This window comes from Trichosurus vulpecula, chromosome 7, assembly GCF_011100635.1.
Source record: "Trichosurus vulpecula isolate mTriVul1 chromosome 7, mTriVul1.pri, whole genome shotgun sequence".
Classification (NCBI taxonomy): domain Eukaryota; kingdom Metazoa; phylum Chordata; class Mammalia; order Diprotodontia; family Phalangeridae; genus Trichosurus; species Trichosurus vulpecula.
Genome location: NC_050579.1, coordinates 115,479,299 through 115,503,017, shown reverse-complemented (window position 1 = coordinate 115,503,017; position 23,719 = coordinate 115,479,299). Strand labels below are relative to the sequence as shown.

Genomic DNA, 23,719 nt, shown 5'->3' with positions numbered 1-23,719 from the left:
TAGGAAGGTCCTTTTAAACTGGGTTTTATGTTGTGTATACAAGTAAATCCTTCTTAGTATTATTATTTCATTTCTGTGTATCAATGTCAGTCAGTCCGTTAATAAGGATTTATTAAATATGCTGATGTGATAAAGGCAGCTAGGTAATGCAATGGATAAAGCACTAGGCCTATAGTCAGGAAAGTCTTAGTTCAGATCTGGCCTCAGAAACTTAATAGCTGTGTGACCTTGGGCAAGCCATTTAACCTGTCTGTCTGTTTCCTCAACTATAAATATGGGGACAGTAATAGCACCCACATTACAGGGTTGTTGTCAGTATAATATTCTTAAAGTATTTAGCATAATGCTTGGTATATAATAATTGCTTAATAAATAATAATTTATTGTTATTATTTAAATTATTTGTTTAATAAACAAATAATAATTGCAAATTTAATTCTCTTCCTCTCTCTCTACAACACGATTTGCTAGTGTATTTACTTAGAATATATTTTGTATTTACTTATATGAGTATGTATTGTCCTCTTCCCACCCTCACCCCCATCCCCCACCTGTCATAGCACCCAAGCTCCTCAGGGCAGGGATTGTTTAATTTCTGTCTGTAATCCTTGCACTTTGCACAGTGACTTCCACATAGTGGACCCTTAATAAAAGCTTACTGATGAATAATAATTATCATTTGTTGTTCTGTTGTTTCAGTCGTATCCCAAGTCATTTGTCATTTCCTTCTCCAAACCGTTTTACAGATGAGGAAACTGAGGCAAACAGGGTTAAGTGACTTGCCCAGGATCACATGGCTAGAAAACGTCTGAGGCCAAATTTGAACTCAAGAACATGAGTCTTCTTGACTCCAAGCCCAGTACTCTATCCACTTCACCACCTACCTGCCCAATAATTATTATATAATAGGTCTAAAAGCTTTTCCCTAGTTCTACTAGCTTAGTGTCTAATTTTTTATCTCTAGTTTTATCCTAGTTTATCTTGGTTTTTATCCCTAGTTTTTCCCTACTTCTACTAGCTTCTTCTAGCTTTATATACACCTTTGGGATTACCCTTTCTCCACTTCTTCATTTTGACCAACTTCATTAAGTCACTAGAAGCAGTAAGAAAAGAAAGAAAAAACAGATGTAGGTCACCCAAGTGACCTATTTTTACGCCCTCCACACACTCACAAATGTTCCTCACAAATAACGTGCATTTTTTTCTCCCCTCTCTGACCTCAATGACTTTGAAAATCCATTCACCTGTGGTTAAGATGGTTAGTGGATTTTTAAATCATGACATCAAGGTGTGAGGCTGAGACACAATCCTCTACTGAGGTAAGATTTACAGAAATGCCATAATATTATGAGTTCAGATAAAGTTCTAAAGCTCCTTTAAATATTTCTTATCCTAGTTTAATTCACTTTACTAATAAATAAAATTTAGAAAGTAGTTAGAAAAATCTCCAAATATTACTAAATAAAAACACACTGGAGCCCAGCTATAACATTATAAGCCTTTGTTATAGCAATTTGTTAGTGTATTTACATAGAATATAATCTGCATTTGCTTATATGAGTATGTATTGTCCTTTAAGTGGCTTTTAAAATGTTTCTCCAGTGGTTTTCAGTACCTAATTTCACCCATCTGCCCTAAGACATCCTTATGCTATCATGAATTCCACATTACAATGGCTTGTTATAGAGGGGCTCCAATGTTCTAGTTCTTTAATGTATGTTAAATATATATATATATGTATATGTATACAGATTTCACACTTACGGTAGGTCCCAACAAAACTGGCTCGGATTGCAAATACGGCCCCATGGACAATGGTGGATTATGATATAAAGCCCTTCTGGGTGATGGTGCTCTAATGGTGGTCATATATCTTCTCTCTCTTCTGGGTGAGAGATCTCTTCTACCCACTATATCTTTCCCAGGTGACAAGGGCCTCCTTGGTGACAGATGGCGCCTTGGTGAAACATCTCTTGATGATATCTCTCTCCTCAATGCAGCTTCTTTTCTGGGTGAAAGATGTCTCATGGGCGAAAGATCTCTCCTTGGTGACACATGTCTTCTGGGTGATAAATCCCCTTTCGGCATTAAATACCTATTTGGTGAATTATCTCGACAGGGTGAAGAATCATATCCTGGTGATGACTGTCGGCTTGAGGGAGAAAAGTCCCTAGGAGAGGAGCTAGGTTCTGAAGAAAGCATGTACTCTTCGTCCATACAACTGGGTATATCTAGCCTGTCTTTGTCTGGCTCCGAATCAGTACTTTTGCTCTGGAACAATCTCTGATACTGTGTCATCTGGGTATCTTCACATGAGTCACTTGGTGTCATCAGCTGGGTAACTTGAATACTAGGTAAAGTAACTAAGTAACTGATCAGTGAGGAATGCCCCGTTGAAACATCAGTAGGAGCCCTATGGGGTACAGCCCCAACATTTACAGGCAATGAGGAGAATCTGGGTGGTTGTGGACTAGTGCTTCTTGATCTTGTTTTTGGCGTCAAGTCTCCTTGGTCATCAAATTCATCATCATCGTCATCCTCATCATCATTATCATCTCCATCCTCACCATCTGATTCCTCAGCATCTGAAAACTGGTGGTCAGTTGAAATGCCTGACATGCTACTCTTTTCTGTTCCCTTGTGCAAATCTTCGATGTTTTCTGAAATAATTGAGAAAGGTAGTAGGGAATGAGATACAAATAACAATCAAGGTCAAAACCCAGTTCAGAACAAGTCTTGCTTATTGCCTATAAAGTTGACTATTTTCTCTGATGACTTATAGTACTTGTCCCTGCACTAATCCTAACAACGCCATCAAATAGTATTTAAAATACTATACTTATTATTATCTTTTTATATGCATGTCCTGTATCCATAATTAGACAGCAAGTCCCTTAGGAAGGCAGGGACCAACCTCATTCCCCAGAATCAGGGAACACTGTCTTACATTATCTTGCAATCAACTTGTTTGTTGATATCTTGCAGGATGATGCTGATGGTGGGGCAAGATACTATCCCCATCCCTGGGGACACAGATTTAGAAGAGTATTGTGTCTCAAGGATATGGCCAAAAGAGGTTTCAATTATTCCACTTGTCAGTGGTGGGTTTGTTCAAGTAAGAGAGAGTTCTTAGTAAAGGACATAATAAATTAGAATGGTTTTCAAATTTTTTTCCAAAAAAAAAAACGTTGACTGCACTGTCTTTGCCATCACAATTTTTTACCATAGTTCTAGCAAAAGGTAGTTTTATAGTAAGCTTTTTGTCCAATCACACTTTAATGGCACATGCCTCTTCACTATGGTTCAGAAAACAAAATGGGCTGCAGATTTCTTCTATCTTTAGTATTTACTAAAGTGAAACATTTAGTGTTAATTTTTTTTAAATTAACCTGAACCAATTTTATCACCTGAAACATAAAAGCCTAAGTGTGGATGACTCTTCTGCATTGCGTAAAGGATGATCAGCTAAGCTGTGACCTACCTGCTTCTTCAGTTTCTGTATCATCCACCGATGTCATTGATACTCCCAGCTCCAGACATTTTTTCATGTGTGCTTTAGATTTCATATGTTTTGTTAGATTTCCTAGACAAAAACAGAAACCACTGAGAGATGGATCAATAATGTTAGGATCTCTGGGAAACTCTAAATTGGGATAAATTTATATCAAGTGTCCCCTCAAACTCAATAAGTTATTCTGGTCTCAAGCTTCAGTCCCTGAGAGTCTAATGACACAGAACAAAACATTACTACAAGGTAGAAAAGAGGGATGCATATAAAAAGACAAATATTTCTTACTAACTCATAGACTCAGATTTTTAAGACATGTACAGAATGAATGGGCCACCTTGGGAGGTAATGGGTTCTCTCTCATAAAATGTTATGTTCGGTGAGGTCTGGTCCAGTTTCAGGTGTTTCTTAGTCTATAGAAGTGCAAAAAAAGGTATAGATAGGCTAACTCAGGAAACTAGATCATTTTAGTAAGAAGCCCCAGCTAGACTAATGGGAAGGTTAGCATTCTTATTCAGCTCTATGAAGTATCTATATGTCTGTATAGGAGAATGAGAGAGAGAGAGAGAGAGAGAGAGAGAGAGAGAGAGAGAGAGAGAGAGAGAGACAGAGAGAGAGACAGAGAGAGAGACAGAGAGACAGAGACAGAGACAAAGACGGGGGCAGGGAGGAAGGGAAGAGAGACAAAGAGACTGTGTGTGTGTGTGTGTGTGTGTGTGTGTGTGTGTGTAAAAGGGAGAGGGGGGAAAGGAAAGGAGAAAGGGAGGGAGGGAAAGAGATCTGGAAAGAGATTTAGGCATGTGGCTCAGAAGCAAGAATTTTTAAATGAAATTGTTTGGGGAGCTAAGGTGAATAGCATATTCTTCAACATTCTTGTATCAGAAAAGCCAGGAAAATTAGTCACAATTTTTAGCTATAAATCCAGAACTTTGGCCATGGGAATATATTGACATGTTTCTCCACCAAGCTGTATATTGTCTGACTTCTTGATGAGCAGTGGCACAGATTGTTCCGGTATGCAAATTTTAAAATCAACCCATTGAAAATTATGGGGGTAAGCGGTCAGATCCATTAGAGCTAATGCAAAGTGCATTTATAGTGAAGTCAAAACCACTGTCTCAGTCACTACTGTCTATATGTTCAGTTAGAAAAATTCTCATAATGTTAAAAAATTAGCATAAATAGACTCAGCCATGCTTCCTCTGTGAAATGTTTTCTGTAATGTACTTACTGAATATAAAAAAGTATATTTATAAGGCAAATCCTCATTTCAGGAGATAACATTAGCTGTGGTTTCAGAGTAGTAAATGGAAGATTTTCTCTCTGCTGATAAATACATGTGAACACAAGCTATCAAATATCTATGCATAATTAATGTAACTGTGGATGGAGGGGCCCACCTGGGAGTCTATGGATCTGTACATTATTTATAAGCTTGAAACTGACCCACTGTAAGGACCATGAGCACATGCTTTTCTGTTTCAATTGCTGCTTTGCTTCTGTGATGCCACTGCATGTGTTGCCTCCCCATAGTATTTCGATATTTGCTGCAATTATAACCCAGACCACATAACATTTCTAACATGAAGTCATATTTGCCCAGGCAGTTTTCATGCCACTTCCCTTGTAGATAGCTGCCCTAAACCTATGGCTCTCAATCAAGTTATTCATGGAGTCTCAGAGTCTCACATGCATCCTTTGATCACTTAGTTGAAGGGGAGAAGACATTTTATGGAGTCATACTTTCATAAAATGAAACCACCTCATAATTGATGGAAGATGGAAATGAAAGAGAGATCAGAACTTTAGCCAGAGCCAGGGCCAATTTTTTTCCTCCAAAAACAACATGCATGTACCTTTTGTTTTGAAGGCAAAGTTACATAATTTGCATACATAAGGCCGTACATCAGTATGTGTGCGGATATGCTTTTTGAGCATGCTGGGCTTCTTACAGCGAATCCCACATTCTTCACAAATGTACTTTCCTCGTCCACGTCCCCTAACATAGACATACTCCTCATTTGACTTATATCTGTTGGAAAGACAAGGTACAACATGTTTTCAAAATATTTTGAAGCATATTATAAAACAATTAAATGCAACATTATAAATTTTCAAAAAGCTTTTTAGAAACAACCATTCGAATATTTCCTTATGAGTCACATGAATAATGTGAAATTAAAAATTTGGAGAACAAAGAGATGAAGTAACCAGAATCTGACTACGGCATTGGAATGGAATGTTACCTTACTGAAAACTACTTCCTTGATAGACTCGTTATATCCCAGAAGTGTATTGGCTTAAATATCAAAATAAAAGTCATTCTGACTATGAATATATAAATGAATATGGATATGGAGAGTACAGATTTTTAAATTAGTTCACTTCAGTGAAAGGCTGGGAATTTATGCATTATTGTTTTTGGCTGCCAGGACAGCCTTAAGACAGCAGACAACAAATAAAATATGCAAACATATTTGAACATATATATACTCATATATATCATCTTTTAATGCAATGATATTTTCTGAAGTGTGCATGTAACACACTGCATGCATATGCACACACACACACACACACACACACACACATATACACACACACTCAGATACACCAGTAAATTTGCTAAAAGAAGTAGAACCGATAATAGAATTCTTCATCTCAACTCTTCACTCTATTTTTGAAACCCTGGCAACACGGTAACTCTCATCAAACTGCCAGCTTAAATTGACTGAGCTTGCTCAGCTCACCAACTGTTGTCTGCAGATTTGATCAGCTCTTCCCTGATAGAATATAAATCCTTAGGAAAGGATCTCCTAAATTTCCAAAGATTTTCTGAAGAAACTATTGCATAATGAAAACTGGTGGGGAAACGGGGAATCGTTTCACTCACAACTCTGTGTATTTCCTGCGGCTCTGAGGGGTTAACCCCCACTTTTGGCCCAGAAGGAGATAAACACGAACTGTCAGAGTACATAGCAGTCATTCACTAAATGTTCCACTTACTATTAGCCACTTTTAATCTGTATCTCTGAATCAACAAGCATTTATTAAAACATTTACTAGGTGTGTCAAACACTGTACAAGAATCCAAGATAGAATTGCCTAGCTGATAGTTCTAGATATATTACTATAGAGGCACATTTTTGGTTTCAGAGGGAATGATGACATATAAAATCCCCCAACACTCTCATCCTTGGTATGTTTCATGAAAGGCACTAGAATTACAAATTTTGAATATTTGGGGTCTTTATTTTTGCACTGGAACAAGGGTTCTTAATCTGGGGGCCAACGATCCCTCTTGGGTATTCATGTATAGACATTGGGGAGTCTATGAACACAGGTGGGGAAAATACTTCTTTATTTTCACTAGCTACTAACTGAAATTTAACATTTCCTTTAATTGTTTAAAAAGATGATTTTGAGAAAGGGTCTATAAACTTCACCAGGTTGTTAAGGGATCCATGACATATGCAAAAAGATTAAGAACCTCTTCCCTGAACCATAGCACCACCACATTCCCTTTTCACCTCCCATCCTCGTTTCTGCCCTGGAGAAACTATCAAAACCAACAAAAGGGAATTCAGTCTCAATAGTCTGCCAAACCCTAGGACTTTCAGGTGAAATCCATACATGGCCCCAAACCACTCATCTTACTGTAGATTTTACTTCACATCAGTCACCAAACAGACATTAAATTGTAAAGCCTTTTTCCAGGACCAGGACCCTAGCACAGTGCCTGTCACGTAGGCAGTAATTAATTGATGCTTGTTGATGGATTAATAGGCAGGACTTTTAGCAAATCATAAACAAAGGAATTATCAACTAGCGATGCAGCTGAGCTTTCTTAGATGCTCCCCAACTCCTTTATATGAGAAGTCCAAGATGCTCTTGTCCCTAGATACCAAGATAAACTGAACTCCTTCTCTAAACTAATATAATGTGTTGCCATTAAATGATTGGGATAGCTAGATTCTTTAGTCTCATAAAATATTACCACTAACTCAGTGAAGTGTGCCGAGGGATTAAGACCCAAGGAAGTGGCACTAGGAAAAGCTAATTTTCTCTAGGGAGAAGCACTTTAAGCCCAATATGGTCCTATCATCATAGGAAATGGAATATACATGTTTACCACTCAAGTAATATGACATTAATATAATTATAACTTGAGCAAATTCCCTTTTGGATACAACAAAAAATTACATAATCCTTAGCAATATATAATAGCTAACCTGTATAAAAGAGAGGCTGGGAACATAATGTCACAGGATCATATGCTGTATTTCATAAAGGAATTAACTAACTAATGAAAATGAGTATAAATATATTCTGACCAACGTCAATGTAAGAAATCGGCGAAGTCAAAACTGTCAAAAGTCAATGTAAGAAATTGGACAATGTCAAAAATAAATAATTTCTCCTCTCCTCTGTAATACCTATTTATAACAAAAGACAATATCCCCACCCCCAAAACCTACTCCCGAAAAGAGGTACGTATTTCTTGAAATGTAAACTTGGCCACTATTATGTTCAGGTTAAGACACTAATTAGGGAAATGATAAGGACATGGCCCATTATATAGACTAATGAAAGGAAAGAGAAAATGAAACATAAGCATAGTCCTTTTGGATGATCAAAACACAGTGATAAAATATGCACATACGCTTTTTCACTTGCTTCCTTCCTTAGTGGAGATGTGGCTCCCCAAAGCATACAGTAACTCTACTGGAAGATCTCTCTAAGCTAGGAGTGCAAATGCCCTGCTATGGAGAAGACTGTTGAATGTGGGAGTGTTGATTCAGTCACAGTGACCCTCAGTCTCTGGAGAAAGATAAAAGCTACAGTTCTCTCCTTTGTGTTAGAAGATGAGAGATTTGAAAAGAGATTCAAATTATAAAATCTTCATGGAGCATATATAAACAGTTGTTTTAGTGAGAGAAATGCTAGGTGCACAAAGGTAGTGAAGTGGAAATCCTAGTACAAAAACAAAAGCTTCCTGACCTCTCTCTAAGTGGTTTACCCCACGAGGTGCTAAGAACTATGAAAGAAATAATCATCTCAGATATCTGAACAGTTAACATTTTACAGATTTATGCAAAAAACACAATTCTGGTTACTCAAATATAATTAGAATGAACTCAGGGAAAATACAATGTGAAACTTATATGCCTATTGTAAATCTAAGGCCAGTAATTATTAATGCACTAAAATTTGAATTTGCTATAATGTTCTGCTTTTACCTTTGCAGCATATGATTGGTGACATTTCTATCAAAATGTGTAGTACAATTACACACACACATGTACACGTGTGTGTGTGTGTGTATATGTATATATATATATACACACATATATATACATATATTTACCTATGTAAAGTCCCTTAGGGACTACATACAGCTAAGATGGTTTCTATTATTATAAGAAATATCTATAGTTCAAAAGTCAACATTTTCAAATATATGACTATTTTATTGTCTAAAAATAAGTGAGCATGATTTAATCATTTTAAGCAGCACAAAATATTTCAATTGAAAGTAAAAAGATGTACATGAGAAGAATGTTAAAGAAAGAACAAAGCTAGAGGTCATCAAAAGCCCATCAGTTTCACCAATTTGCCTCCTTAAAGGAGGGCTATGATAATTTAGAGAGGATGCTTGTAACACATATAACAAGCACATTTGCATTAATAGCACACCAGACCTTAAAACAAGGGCATTGACTTCATTATCTTTCTCAAGATCTAGCAACACTATTGAGCTGTGCATTGAAAAATAATATATTCTATTTCCAAACCGGGTAAGCACATGGGAACTCCTTTTCTCTCAAAGTCTAGCCCAGGCAGGGGCATTTACCTTGAAACACAACTGAACTGATTTCATATTTCCATTTATGTTTCCTTACCCTCCTTCAAAGATTTTAATTCGAATTGGCTCAGTTTGTTTGGATACAATATCTTTATCTCCATGAATATCTCCTTTCCCTCTTTCTTTTAGGATACTTCCTACTAGTTTCCTTTCAAGTTTGCTGCCAAATAAAAACGATGCCTCAGGTTTCATCTGTGGGACAGAAACAAAGAATCAGTTGACACATCTGTGCCAAGAGGTAAGTAAAATACATGTTCCCAGTTATTCACACTTATGAAAATTTTTTAAGGGATGCATACAGTGTTTGACTTAGAAGAAAATGGAGTTGGTAACAGCTCAGGCAATACAAGTTGTTCCAACCATTGCTCTTCAGAAGAGTGATCTAACCTTTCAAGTCCTGTATATTTCAATTACATTAAGCTCTGTGATTTCAGCAGGGTAAGTATTCTTTCCACCAATGGTGATGGCAACCCCTCCATGACTTAGCAGATGGTCTTATGAGGGCTTTACAGCCAAAAACCATCATCCTTTCTGGTCAACCTAGAGATAAGCTTCTTTGCACTCAGCAATCCTGGGTCTCTGATGGTAGTCTTTTATCACATCTATATACCTGAAGTCCTTCAGGTTTGACAAGACCTGCCAGTGTTCATATTCCACTCACCTCAACACTATGATGAGGTATAAAAGGGATACTTTAGAGGAGGGAATCTACTGTAATCTTGGAAAATCGGCAAGTGGAAAGTCAAGTAAGTTAAGTGAAAGGCAATAGGGAAAAAATCAGAAGGGAATCACAATATATTCAGAATAAATAGTACTACAACCTTCCCAACAATAAAAATCCCACACTGTACAACGAGGAATATAGGGAAGGGGCAAGGGATGTGTAGGTTTTTAAAGTTTTACATTTGCTTTAATAATATTTAAGTATGGGCCTTATTTTATGAATACTATTATGTTTTTGAAAAAGGGATGCATACAGTGTTTGACTTAGAAGAAAATTGAGTTGGTAACAGCTCAGGCAATACCAATTGTTCCAACCATTGCTCATCAATACATTACATTACATTACATTACATACATTAATAAAAAAGGAGAAAAAGGTCAACAACCCAACGCCATCTTTTTAGCCCCCCCAAAATTTTTAAAAAAAACTTTTCCTCCCTCTTTTTTTCATTCACCTCTCACCTGTTTTACACCTCTTTAAAAGATATTTCTTTACATTATTACACTTGAGGAACTAATTGGTTCTATGATAAAATGGTGAGTAATGAATGAGTTTTGAGAAGTAGGGCCTTAGGGCCAAGTCATTCCCATGCTTAGGAAGCTCCCTTGCTTCCCTCTTGCCTTTACAATAAAATACTCAGTTTGGATTTTAAGGATCCTCACAATCTGGCTCTGGCTCACCTTCCTAAGAGTGCTACACTTATTCTCTTTCATGCACTTTACAATCTAGTCAAACTGGACTGCTGCTCTTCCTCATTCATACGTGACCTTCTATCTTCAGTCTCAATCTCTTTCCACAGTGTGTGCTTTCTGCCTTCCTAATCCATCTGCACGTAATGACCCTGATGAGTGTAATAGTTCTAATCTCTGATCCTCATTCTGCTTGTAGTTTTCTGACATTAGTTGCTTCACCATTTATTCTGCTTAGCAGTATCCAATTCCTAATACTTTCTAAAATGAAATTCTTTACCTGAGCAAACTGTTTCCAAGCACTCGATGAGGTGAGTTTGCCGGTTCCCGGTCTATGCATAGCAGCCAGAGTATAAATTTCTGCGGTAATTTTTTGCTTGGATCTCAGAAGTGCTAAAGTAGTCTTGGTATTCAATCCTGATGGGTTTGGGTTACATGAACTAATGCACCATGAAGCATAAACTGAGGACTTGAAGGTGGCTTGTTGCACATAACTGGGTTTTGTATAATTTAAGAAGCACCAACTCACAGTAGTTGTCGTGCGCAAACTAGGGAACTGAAGAATCTGCTGGAAATCTGCCACATCTGTGAGAAGTATAGTTGAGTTTCCCATCTTCCCACTTGGACCAGACGCCATCTGGACCAACATACCAACAGGGAATTTCTGCTGCTTCCCTTGTTCCTCAAGCTGAGTATCCCCTGGTGGTAAGGATGACCTCTGTGGGCTCATGCTCATGTCAGATGCTGTCTCATCAATATCTAATTCATCTGATGATTCTTTGCCTTCAGAAGGGCCACTGGATTTTTGCCCTGGTGGTGTTGCACTGAAGCTAGAAAGTTTTTCCCTACTGAGTGGGAATGGCTCACTGGATGGCACACTAGAAGATGGATAATCTTGAGATGAAGAGGGTGATAGCGAAGATAAAGAGGATGACCCAGATTGCAAACCATCTTTTGGCTCAGATGCACAGCCTTGTCGAACCAACTGAGGCTTCTGTGGGCGGGAGTAATCCTTTTTGATATCGGAGTTGGTTAGCTCCACGGCACTCAGTTCCTCAACAATCTGACCATACATTTTCTCTTCCTTGACCCTTTTCTGCTGCTTTGTTTCCATGAAGAGTTCTAAGCTACTAGCAGGAGAAAGCATACGTTTGCTACCACCAAGAGTAGAGGCAGTGTCAGAGCTGGAAGCCAAACACAATGGGATTGAGGACTCTAAGCCAAGGGGTAAGGTCTGAGGTACTTTCCAAAGAGGATATTTTTCTAAGCCTGAATGTTGCCCTAACATCTGGGCAATGTTAAATCCAATTCCCTGCATGGCAGCATTGGTGACTAATGTTCTTTGAGTCATAGTTTCATCCACTTTGCAGATGACAATTGCTGGGCTGTTTTGCCCAAGTATCTGAGAAATGCTGGTGTACATGACACTACCATATGATGGTACATGGGTCTGAATCCTGACAGGAACCACTGTTCCAGGTAATGACTGTACAGGTCCAGAGTTTGATGAATCAAAGTCAGCCTGAGAATGCTGCTCAGAGGACATATCACTTGACTTGATACTATGGTCTGACTGAAACTTTGCAAGAGCATTCTTTGAGTGTTCTCCTGACATTCCTGAATAGTGCAGGTAAGATTGTTCTTTTGTGTGTGCATAATCATCAGACTTCTTTCCAAGGTGGTCAGTAGCATGCTCTAAGTGATAACTGGTATGAATATCTGGCTGGAAATGGGACTTGCCATAACTTTTCTGTAGCGCAAAGTGAGGCTGAAAATGCCTCTGCAAAGGTTCAGTACATGCCTGCCACCAGAGAGGCTGCTGAGTTGGTAAGTGAACCATACAGACAGTTGGATACTGGAATTGAAACAAGGCATTGTGAATTGGGGGAAATGGGATATTTTCTTGATGTGCAAATAAGTGTGGCTGTTCTGATGGATGTTTGCTTGAGAGATAAGGTGCTGGAGGGATTAGGGAAGTTCTCAAAGTTTCCTGACTGTCCATATGCACAACCGGCTGCTGTGCTAGGTGGCTTGAACCTGCCCCAAGCTGATTCCCAGAGTCCTCTGCCAGAATAGGAAGAAGCATAGAGGATGAATGATGCCACGCAGATCTGAGACCAGCCTGCATGTGCTCCATCTGTTCCTGCTTTATACCCTGTTCCATGCCTGGCTCAGCCGGTGTGATTTCTGGGAAGCCACTGAAGGAAGCCTGTCGCACCAGGAAGCACTTCTTCCTCTCCCGGGATGGGGACAATGTGGCAGGGGGTGCACCTGCCACAGCAGCATGAGATAGATTCCCATAATCAAAAGACTTACTCCGGATCTCTGGAACTTCGGCTGGGTGAGGACAAGGCATTTGTTCTGATGAGCAGCGTCTCATCTCCTTTTGGTGGTGATGTCCAGGGACAGACAGTGAGTATGAGCCAGCTGGAACAGTCAAAAACTCTGACTGCTTCCCAAATTCATCCTGTTTAGGAGGTGCCACAAGCTTAAGGGATTCTTCTCTTTCAAAAGACATTGAAAAGCTGGAACTATGGGACAAGTTGCTTTCTTGGCTGGGACTACGAGAGAGGCTTGTTCCCGTGGATTCAAAGCTAGATTCTCCAGAAGAGTGCTCCATGTCTGCAAGACGTAAACGTTTCTTTTTTGGTGGTAGCTTTTCAGCAGGGAGCTGTGAAAGAGTTTCACTTCTCTGGGGCCATTGGAATTCTTCAGCAGGCTTCTCTGGCTCCTTACTCTGTACCTCTTTCTCCTTGTCTGGCTTATCGGGCTCTTCGGTAACCCGGATCTCAGGGACCTGGATGTTGTGCTGACGAACCAACCTGGGCTGCATGTGATAGGACTGCTGATGCTGATGCTGGGATGAGGGTGGTTTCCCCCTTGCTTCAGTGCTATCCCCCTGCTGGACACACTCTGGGCTCACGGGGGCTTCTGAAATCTCACTCTCACAGGTCTCAGAAGGTGAATAGGCTTTATCCTGCTGGTTAGCCACAAGGTCTGTAGATTCAGTCCTTTCAAATGAATTTGGTCTGCTCAGTGAATTCGTGTGCTGAATTACAGAAATCACATTTCCGGGAGGTTTCCTATTTGCTGAGTCTGCCATTTTTTCAGTATCTGTGATTAAAGGTGATTCTTCTGATGAGGTTCCAGACTGCAGCTGGGGTCTACATGGTTCAAAACGTTCAGAGTGACCAAGAGAAGGGTTATCATGACCAGAGATAGTGAATCCACTTCTCATCCCTTCCTGCATCTGCAATTTGGGATCATAATCTGAAGTCATCATGCCCAGTGGAGTGCCTGGGATGCTGCCACAAATCATTGGGGTATCTTCTTCATCTCCCACACTCTTTTCTTTCCTGCGTTTTCTGGTTTCACATGTGACTCCAAACATGGTTGGTACTACTTGTGATGACATTGATGGATCTATAAAATATTCCCCTCCATGTTTTAAGCCACTTAAGCATGAGATATCCCTGAAGCTCTGCTTGGTTGCTTCTGATTCTTCCCATTTCCTATAGGATTTACGACAGATATCATAGTCATAACCAATCCTATCACCAGCCATAAGTTTCTTTTCCTTCAGGGATGAGCCCATTTCACCAATCATTCTATTAGAAGCAACACTGATAGTTTTTGATATTCTCCCATGATGTTCTATGTCTATGTGTCCCTCCTGTACTGAGGGCAACTCAAATGCAGCTTGTCTTCTTAACATGCGATGTGGGGTTATTCCCACAGTCTCTGGATAAAATACATCATCTGAACCACTCATTCTTTCATCAAATGAGTGGCTCCCTCTCAAAGATGGAGGAATACTTAAATTAGTTGCTGAAGAAGTTGGCATAGAGTTGCTTCTAATAAGTGGTGAAGAATCTACAGGTGCTTCTAACAGAACTGGGGAACTACCTTGATGACTTGTTGGATAAAGTTTTCCTTCATTTTTGAGAGATCCTGGAATAGTTTGGGATTGTCGGGGCTCAGTATTGAATTTGGTGGATTTCAGAGGACTGGGTTGACTAGGTTCCATTATATCTCCCTTGCTTGGGATCACCTGTGAAGTGGGATCTTCAACCATTGTGATATCTAACCTTGTGTTTACATGAGGTAATGGTTCCATTATACTCTTTCTACCCATCATGGTGCGCTCCTGACCAGATGTTGTGACACTAAGTGCATTTCTCGGACTAATCCGACAGTATTTTCCAAAGATGATTTCTTCATAAGACTTGGCATTTGTGTTTGGGGGGCTTATCTGCTGTTCTGCACTTTCTGAGCGGGAAAAATAACCAGAATCAGTGCTTCCTTTGCTATGGGGGCTCAGGAGGTTTAAAGATGGCTCAGAATCTTGTCCTTTTTTCTCAGAAAGTCTTAGTGCAAGTTTCTGTTTAACAGTATGAGAATCATCCGCTTTAGTACTTAAGGATGGAGTCGGCAGTGCATCAGAGCCGACATACTGGGAGCTTTCACTACCTAATGGAATCCCACTTTTGGGAATTATCAAAATGGGCACCTTCATTGGGCCTCCTAAGGGTTCTTCCAAAGACCCATGATAGCCACTTCTACTAGCAATATCCAATGGGATTGATGGTCCTGGACTCAGGTTTCCAGGCCGGTCCACAAATAAAGAGCTTTCCTCATCAGTATCTGTGCTCTGTTCGCCATCAGAATGTATTTCTGCTTCCACATCAATAAAACTGGCCTCTAGGTCCAATTTAGACACGGCTGACTCTGTGAAAGGGACTAATCCTGCCTTAATTGCATGGGCATGTGATTTCCTGTGCTTGTATAAATTGCTCTTTGTCTTAAAAGAGAAACCACAAGGTACACAAGGGTATGGCCGTTCACCAGTGTGGGACCTAATGTGTTTTTTCAATACACTCGGTTTGGCACAAGCCCTGCTACAGTAGGGGCAAATGTACTTGCCAGGCTTTTTGGGTTTGTGCTCTTTCTTATGAGCATCATCTGATTGTTCTAAACTTTTCTGTGCGTATTGGCTATAAGCAGGGTTCAGGCTGGGAATCTTTTTTCTGGCAAAGCCTCCACTGTGGCCATGGATGGGAAAAGGAAATAAGTCCTCAGAGGAGATTGACTGCATGTGGCCAGGAAACTGCCAGGGATGATGGCCTTCCAGGCTCTGGTGCTGTTTGGTACCACTGTGCATGAACCCCTGTGGCAACGAATGTTGAGGAAAAGAAAGCGAATGTTGGCATGAGTAGGGACTTGGGCGGTGTGGTGGATACGGCTTCTCTATAGCCTGATGAACAGCTTCAGTAGATGATGCCAGTTTCCCAGAACCAAACAGTTGTGCTGATGCTGTGTTTCCTATTTGCTCAGGATCTATTTGTGGTTGCCTCTGTCCTTCTTGATTGCCAAAAGTGCTCATCTTAATAACAGCTGATTGTTCTTGTCTCCATCTACTCGGTACTTTAGCAGTTTCTCCAGACCTTGAGGTAACTTTTTGCCCTATAGCTGTGTCCCCAGAGTCCATTTTGTTACACACGGTCTTAAGTGCTAGTTCACTTGAAAGCTGTACACACACATGGAGTGTGTCCAAAGCTGTGCTTTTTAAATCTTTGTTGCTCCCATTTTTCCAGGGACTCTGAAAATTTACTGGTGTCTCTTTCTCCTTGGAGCCTTCTACACAGTAATCTATAGGCATTAGATGGCAATGTCTCTGGGATCACACAATAAGACAGTCCTGTTCATTGAATGAAATTCCATCAGAACGCTGTGTGAATCTGCAAAGTGTTCTTATGGAGTTGAAGTATTTTCTGCTGTGATGAAATACTAGGGTGAAGAATTAATCCAGCAGGATTCTTGTAGCTCAGCTAGAGTGAAGTTTCAGTTGCTATTCTTACTAAGATGCAATGACCTGAAGAAAGAAGAAAAAACAAAGTCATTGGCATGATAAGCAACTATCTAAAAAACTAATTTCCAATTTATCAGTTTTGATAAAGACTATAAGCTAGTTTTAGAACTTTAAGCCAGAATTGAACTTAAACAATCTATTTTTGATAGGGACTAGATTATTGACATAGGGAATTCCTTGATAAGGGATTACCCTCTCTGAAAGAGAAAAGGAAGGGACTATAATGGAAAAATAATTATTTTACTCATATTTTTTTAAAGTTAGTCTTTTATCAAATGTTTTGAATCTCCAACTGTTTTACATTATTAATATTTAACTTTAATATTAGAATATGAGAGGCAGTCATGGCATGGTGAATAAAAAAGCTTACCTTGGCACCAGAAAGACCTGAGTTCAAGTCCCAACTGTAACACATCCCATTTATGCCACCATGTCATGTGCGAAGTAATTTCTTTTCTAAAAGATCTAGACAATGCTCTAAGAGTATAAGTTGCAGAAAAGGTGCCAACCTCCATTCATAAAGGCTACTAGGTGGTACAGTAAATAGACTGGTGGGCTTAGAGTCAAGAAGACATGAGCTCAAATCTGGCCTCAGTCATTTACTAGCTCTGTGACCCTGGGCAAGTCATTTAACTTTTGTCTCCCTCAGTATCCTCAACTGTAAAATGGGGATCATAATCAACAATCCTCCAAGAGTGGTTGTGAGAAACAAATTAGATATTTGTAAAGTGCTCAGCGCAGCCTGGCACATTGTAGATACTAAATAAATGCTTACCCCCTTCCTTTTATCTTTCGGAGAGGGGATCCCTTATCGAGGAATCCCCTATGTCAGTAATCTAGTCCCTATCAAAAATATATTGTTTAAGTTCAAATCTGATTTAAAGTTATAAACCTAGCTTCCTTCATGTCGCCTTTATTTTAAGCAGAAGATGGCCAAAACATAGCCAGATTTCTTCTATCTTCAAAATACCTTCATTTGGCCCTTACATCCTCTCAAACTATCCTCCAATACCTCTTTCCCTTTTCACAGACAAATGCCTAGAAAAGAACAAAACTGTCTATATTCATTGTCTCCACTTTTTTACTCACCTCTCACTTGTTACCCCCTTTTGATCTAATTTCTATCCTTACAATCTAAGTGAAACTTCCCACTGCAAGCTCATCGATGATTTCTTTGTTCGTCATTCTTGACCTCTACAATTTTTGACACTGCTGATTGCCACATCCTTCTAAGTTTTCATTAGACTACTCAGTTGTGGTTTTCTTGTTACCTGTCCTCAGTCTCTTGTGCAGAATCATTATTTATGTCCCACCCACTATGCAGGGATACATAACCCGAGGCTCTGTCCTCAATTCTCTTCTTTTTTTACATTCTCTTGGTAATCTCAACAGCTCCTGTGAGTACAATTGTCACTTGTATGTACATGACTCATATCTACATGTCTAGCCTTGATTTCTTGCCTGAACTCTGATCTTTATATTTTCAATTAGCTGCTAGCTATTTGCACCTGGATATCTTATTGGCATTCAAATTCACTATGTTCAAAACAAAACTCATTGTCTTTCACCTAAAATGACCTCTCCTCATAGCTTCCCAATTTTGGACAAGGACAGCACCATTCTTTGAGCTTTCCAGGTCTGCAACCTTAAAGCTACTTTCCCATTCTCCCTTTACCCAATTAGTCAGTCAATAAACATTTATTAATTTATTAATTTTTATTCTACTTTCTCAAGTTCTCTCACAGTCAATCCCTTTCTCTCTACTCACACCACAATAACCCCAGTTCAGACCCTCATTACCTAGCCTCCTAATTAGTCTTGTTATCTTGAGTCTATTTTCTCTCCAATTCACACAACTGACAAATTAACATTCCCAAAGCACAGGTCTGCCTCTCAGATTAACTACAAAACCCTCTGTTTGGTATTTGAAGTCCTTCTCAATGTTGCTACAGCCTTTCAAGGCTGACTACACTTTTCTCCCATTTATGGCCAAGCCAAAGTCTTCTACTTGTTCCCAGTACAACACTGCATCTACCACCTCCGTTCCTTTGTAAAGGTTGCCTACTGTACCTAGAATGCTATCTTTCCTAAACCTCTGATTTAGAACTGCCACTTTCCTTCCTGATTGACCACTGTGTTAGTTTCCCCAGCCCAAACCCTTTTAAATTTTTTTGTATATAACCTGAATTTAATTGTCTATAAATACATTGTATTCTCTCCAAGTAAAATATAAGCTTCTAGAGGGCAGGAGCTGTCTCTTCTGTTTTATTCCCATCACGCAACCTGATGCATAATAGTTGCTGAACAAATGCTTTATTGATTGATTGACTGACATACAAGCATACACACATATATACACATATGTATGCATACACACAAAAGCAAACACAATATACAATAGAATAATTTTAAAATGCTTTTTTTTGAAAGGAGGGAGTCTATTTTTCCCAGAACAAAAGAAAGAGAATCTGAGGAAATTTACCCATGGGCTTGCAGGGTTATAGGTATTATGAGAAACTAAAGGTGGGACAACAATTCATTTTTAAATGATTAAATTTCTTACCTGCATATTTTAGAGTTGTAATGTGCATGATTGTCTTGTTGCTTCCTAGGAACAAAATAAATACAATTAGGAAATATCATCCAAGTTATTCATGCCATCAATATATAATAACTTTGCTTGAAAATTAAATTTGTAAACATGGACAATTCTGACAGACGCAGAACTTTAATCGCTCAAAGCAACATAAAATTATTTAAGAAATATAACTCTAATTTCTATATTCAAAGATCAGTAAACCTCATATAGAAAATATTTCTAAGAATGACTTTTAAAAGTCAACATAGTTTTTAGATTTTGACTATGACAACTGCACCTTGCACTGCTATTCAAATAAACTAATGGTTGCCCTAGGAATTGCAGTGATGGACAATGCTGCTACAGAATACCTCACATTGCCAGACCAAATGATCTTACTGCAGAAAATAGTCTGATGTCCTTCATTTCTATGTTGTCCTTTACAAAAAATAAAAATCTGCTGTGATGATAAAAATTGCATAGAGAGTAAAAGATAGATACTATAGGTCATGGAAATTCTCTGAGGAGAAAATTACAAGATGCCCAATATTCGCAGGAAGAAGTACATCACCTCTAAGTAGGAGATTCTTCCAACTAAGGCAGCAGAACACAATGAGTCCAAAAAGTAGCTGAACAAGAAACACATGAATTTCAACTAGAGGCCAAAAACTTTAAGGTCTGATTCCTTTTTTCACTCTAATTTTTTTGGTCTTTCTTAGTACTCCACAAGAGAAGGCCACTCATTGTGGAACTGAATTTGTGCTTTCACAACACCAAAACTAGTCCTTTCTACACATCAATCAATCATCAGATGTTTGGTCAAGGCCATACCAAACAATAGCATATAAGCCCCTTGATATCTTGGCACTTTTATTATCCTTAGAGTCTGGCACAGTCACTTGCACATAGTAGGTATTTTATAAATGCTCACTGAATAGGAAACAAGCAAAAATGCCTATTACGCCCCTTCCAAATCTTAAATTCTGTGAAAATCTAGGCATCATAAAGACATAGAAGGCATTGGTACCACCTGACACATGGAATTAAAGATGAAAATCCAATTTTGTGGGATAATATTCTTCCAGAATATTTTCAGTAGTATGGTAACAACATCATTAATATGAGACCTACATGTATTGTTCATTGCATTTCTACTTTAATTTGAAATACAGGCACCAACAAAGAAATAAATAAAAATTTAATGTCATTGTGGTGAGGACAACGGGTTAGGAGAATAAAAAGTAATTTATATGAAATTACAAAGCACCTACAGTCAAATAAAATTATGATAATAAAAATAACTAGCATTTGTATAGGACCTTAAAATTTGAAAAATCATTCACATATAATCTCAATAACTCTATAATGCTATTGTTGCTATCTTCATTCTACACTTGATGACACCAAGGCTCAAAGACACAAAGGCTTCCAATGATCACACGGCTAGTAACAATCAGAGATGAAATTTGAACCCCAGCTTTTCTAACTTGAAGTCTAGCATTTTATCCACTTTCCCTCCCATGTTCAGTTCACAGAAAAGAATAATATCACTGTACTCTGCACATCTGAAGTGCTGTGCTCTGTTTTAGGAATTAAATTTTAAGAGAAACATTGACAAATCAGAGTTTCCCCAGGAATGAGTGACCAGAATATTGAGGGAGTCTGGAAATCATAGTTGAAGGAACAGGACATGTTTAGTTTTGAGAAGACTAAAGGGAGGCATGATTGATACCTATCTTCAAATATCTTACAGACTTTCACAGAGAAGAATTCCATTCTTGAAGAACTCTTATTCTGGAGGGAAAACCTAGGACCAGTGTGGGTGGAAGTTATAAGTAGACAGATTTAAGCCCACTATAAAAAACAGCTGGTTAACAATTAGAGTAATTCAACAGTGTAGTGGGCTGCCTCAGTATGCAATATGTTCAATCAGAGACTAGATGACCATCTTTGTGGGTGTTAGAGAAAGAATTTCTACATCGGATTGGAAGATGAACCTAAAATAATAAAATAAATAACGATATTTATCTATGTTGCAAGGTTTGCAAAGGGCTAAATATATAATATGCAAAAATTCATGTATGTGTATTTCATTTGATGCTTACAATAACACTTTAATGTAAGTGCTCTACTACTCCCTCCACTATACTGATGAGGAAACTGAGGCTGAGAAGTTGAGATCTGTCCGGGATCTCATAGACGGTAAGCATCTGATGCAAGATTTGGGAACTCAAGCCCTCCTTATTCAAAGACCAGAACTCTTATTTACCTAGTATCCTTTAAGTAGTAATCTAGTAATCCATAATTGGCCAAAAGCATATTAACTAGAAACCTGAAAACAATATCTAGGATATAGTAAGGAACAATTGTACTTAATTCAATATAGACTCAACCTGCCTTCTACAGATATAACTATAATTCCATATAATGAAGATTGATATTCAAATTGCAATCAATCAACAAATATTCACAAATATTTGTTTACTTACATTAATATTTTCTTACCATGTACTAGGCATTGTCCTATGTGCCTGAGATACAAGTACAAAAAATGAAATTATCCTTATTCTTTACATTCTAGTAGGGGAGAGAACACAACAAATATATACACATACACATAGAGCATAAATACAGAGTGAACAAATGCAAATATACATTTAAATACACAATATTATGAGGGGGAGTGCACTAATAGTTGAAGTGAACAGGACTTTATGTAGAAAACGGTATCTGAACTGTGCCTTAAAGGAAGAGAGGTAGAGGTAAGGAGAATGTGGATTCCAGGCATGTGGGAAATCGAATTCAAAGACATGGTGATGGGAGGTGGAGCATCACATGTGATGAACAGGGAAAAGAACAGATCCAATTTGTCTGGATTGCAGAGTGCAGAAGGGAGAATAATGGTCAACAAGTCTGGAAAGATTATGTGGGGTAGAGTTGTGCAGTGATTAAAAGCTAAAGAGAGAAACATTGATCCTGGAGGCAAGATGAAGCCACTTGAGCTACCTAAGTAAGGGAGTCACATGGTCAAATCTGCACTCAAAGAAAATTACTTTGGCATCACTGTGAAGGACAGACTGGAGTGAGGAAAACTTGAGGCATGGAGTCCAATCAAGCATCTGTTGCAGTGATCTAGATGAGAGACCATGAAGGCCTGAAGTAAGGTGATAACTACGTGATCTGAGAGAAAAGTTTGGATATAAAGGATATTCTGAAGGTAGAAATGGAAAGATTTAGCAACTGATTAGCTATCTGGGGTAAGAGAGGATGAGGGGTTCAAGATAATGCCAAAGTTACAAACCTCAATGCATGAAAGGATGGTGGTACCTTTGATAGAAATAGGGAAGTTTGAAAATGAGGCAGAAGTCCAAGGGGAAAGATAATGAGCTCAATTTTAATTCTGTTGATTTAAGATACATCTAGGACATCCATTTTGAAATGTCTAATAAGTAATTGGTGCTGCAGGACTGAGGCTGAGGAAATTAGTGGTGCAGAAGCTTAGGAAAGAGACTGGAGCTGGATATATAGATCTGGGAATCATCTCCATAGAGATGATAGCTAAACCGATGGAACTAATTAGGTAAGCAAGAGTTAGAGTGGAGAGAAGAGAAAAAAGCCTAGGACAGAATCTTGGGGAAACCCCATAGTTAGAGTTGACAAGTAGATAAGGGTATAGATCCACCAAAAGAGACCAAGAAGAAAGGGGCAGACAGGTAAGACCCTCAAAGGCACTGCAGTATTGTGAATTAAGGAAAAAAATTAAATGCTCCTTAATATATTGTCATTTACTACTACAGGGAAAGGTTTTCATCATGAAATGTTGGAGAAAAAAGGGGGATTATGTAATCATCAGAAATCAAGCAGAATATTAAATTACCCAGTCCATCAATTCCCCTAGAATTTTTCCAGGTTTCCAGACTAGTAAAAAATAAAAGGGATGACAAGGGGAACAGAGAAGACTTTAAAATAAAAGGCAAGTTCTATCAGCAGCTCAGCTCTATGTTTCTCATTTCAATATCCAATCAATAATCCACCTTCTTCACCCCTTCTTAGGCTGGATTCTATCCCTGTATCTTTCTCCAAGCAGTGACATTATTTTTTTTTGCAAGTTGAGTTATTAAAGTAGTAATGAATTCATCTCTCAGGGAGGTTACACTATGAAATTTTCCTGCATCTGACTTTGTTTCTGAAATGAATACATTACAGGAAATATTTGAAATCAAATCCTTGACAATATTTTTTAAAACTTAAATTATGTGCGAACATCTGTCTGGAATCAATTCTTTAAGCAAATCTACTTAAAATGACCTGTTATTATATGAATAGTAGCAAATGGATAAAGAGATCTGCTTTCTGTTAGTAAGATAATTCTGGAAGAATATGAAGTTTTGTCTTTCCTAAACCAGGAATTACAACCAGGTTGTCGCATTATATATATCAGTAAAATTTTTACATTCAATTCAACTCAGAAAGTTCATTAAATGT

At 38.5% G+C, this 23,719-nt stretch overlaps 1 protein-coding gene across 2 annotated transcripts in view; it reads right to left on the bottom strand.

Annotated features, from left to right (window-relative positions):
• The window catches only part of HIVEP2 (HIVEP zinc finger 2), a 195,139-nt gene that overhangs the window by 14,042 nt on the left and 157,378 nt on the right, over positions 1-23,719 (bottom strand). For both annotated transcript variants that reach the window (XM_036766409.1, XM_036766410.1), the window contains 6 exons: positions 19,220-19,264; positions 11,068-16,659; positions 9,412-9,566; positions 5,365-5,540; positions 3,482-3,583; positions 1,765-2,660 (listed from right to left, as the gene is read on the bottom strand). In XM_036766409.1, the coding sequence (XP_036622304.1) occupies positions 1,765-2,660; positions 3,482-3,583; positions 5,365-5,540; positions 9,412-9,566; positions 11,068-16,446 (6,708 nt within the window). In that variant the 5' untranslated portion in view covers positions 16,447-16,659; positions 19,220-19,264. The remainder of the gene's footprint in view (positions 1-1,764; positions 2,661-3,481; positions 3,584-5,364; positions 5,541-9,411; positions 9,567-11,067; positions 16,660-19,219; positions 19,265-23,719) is intronic.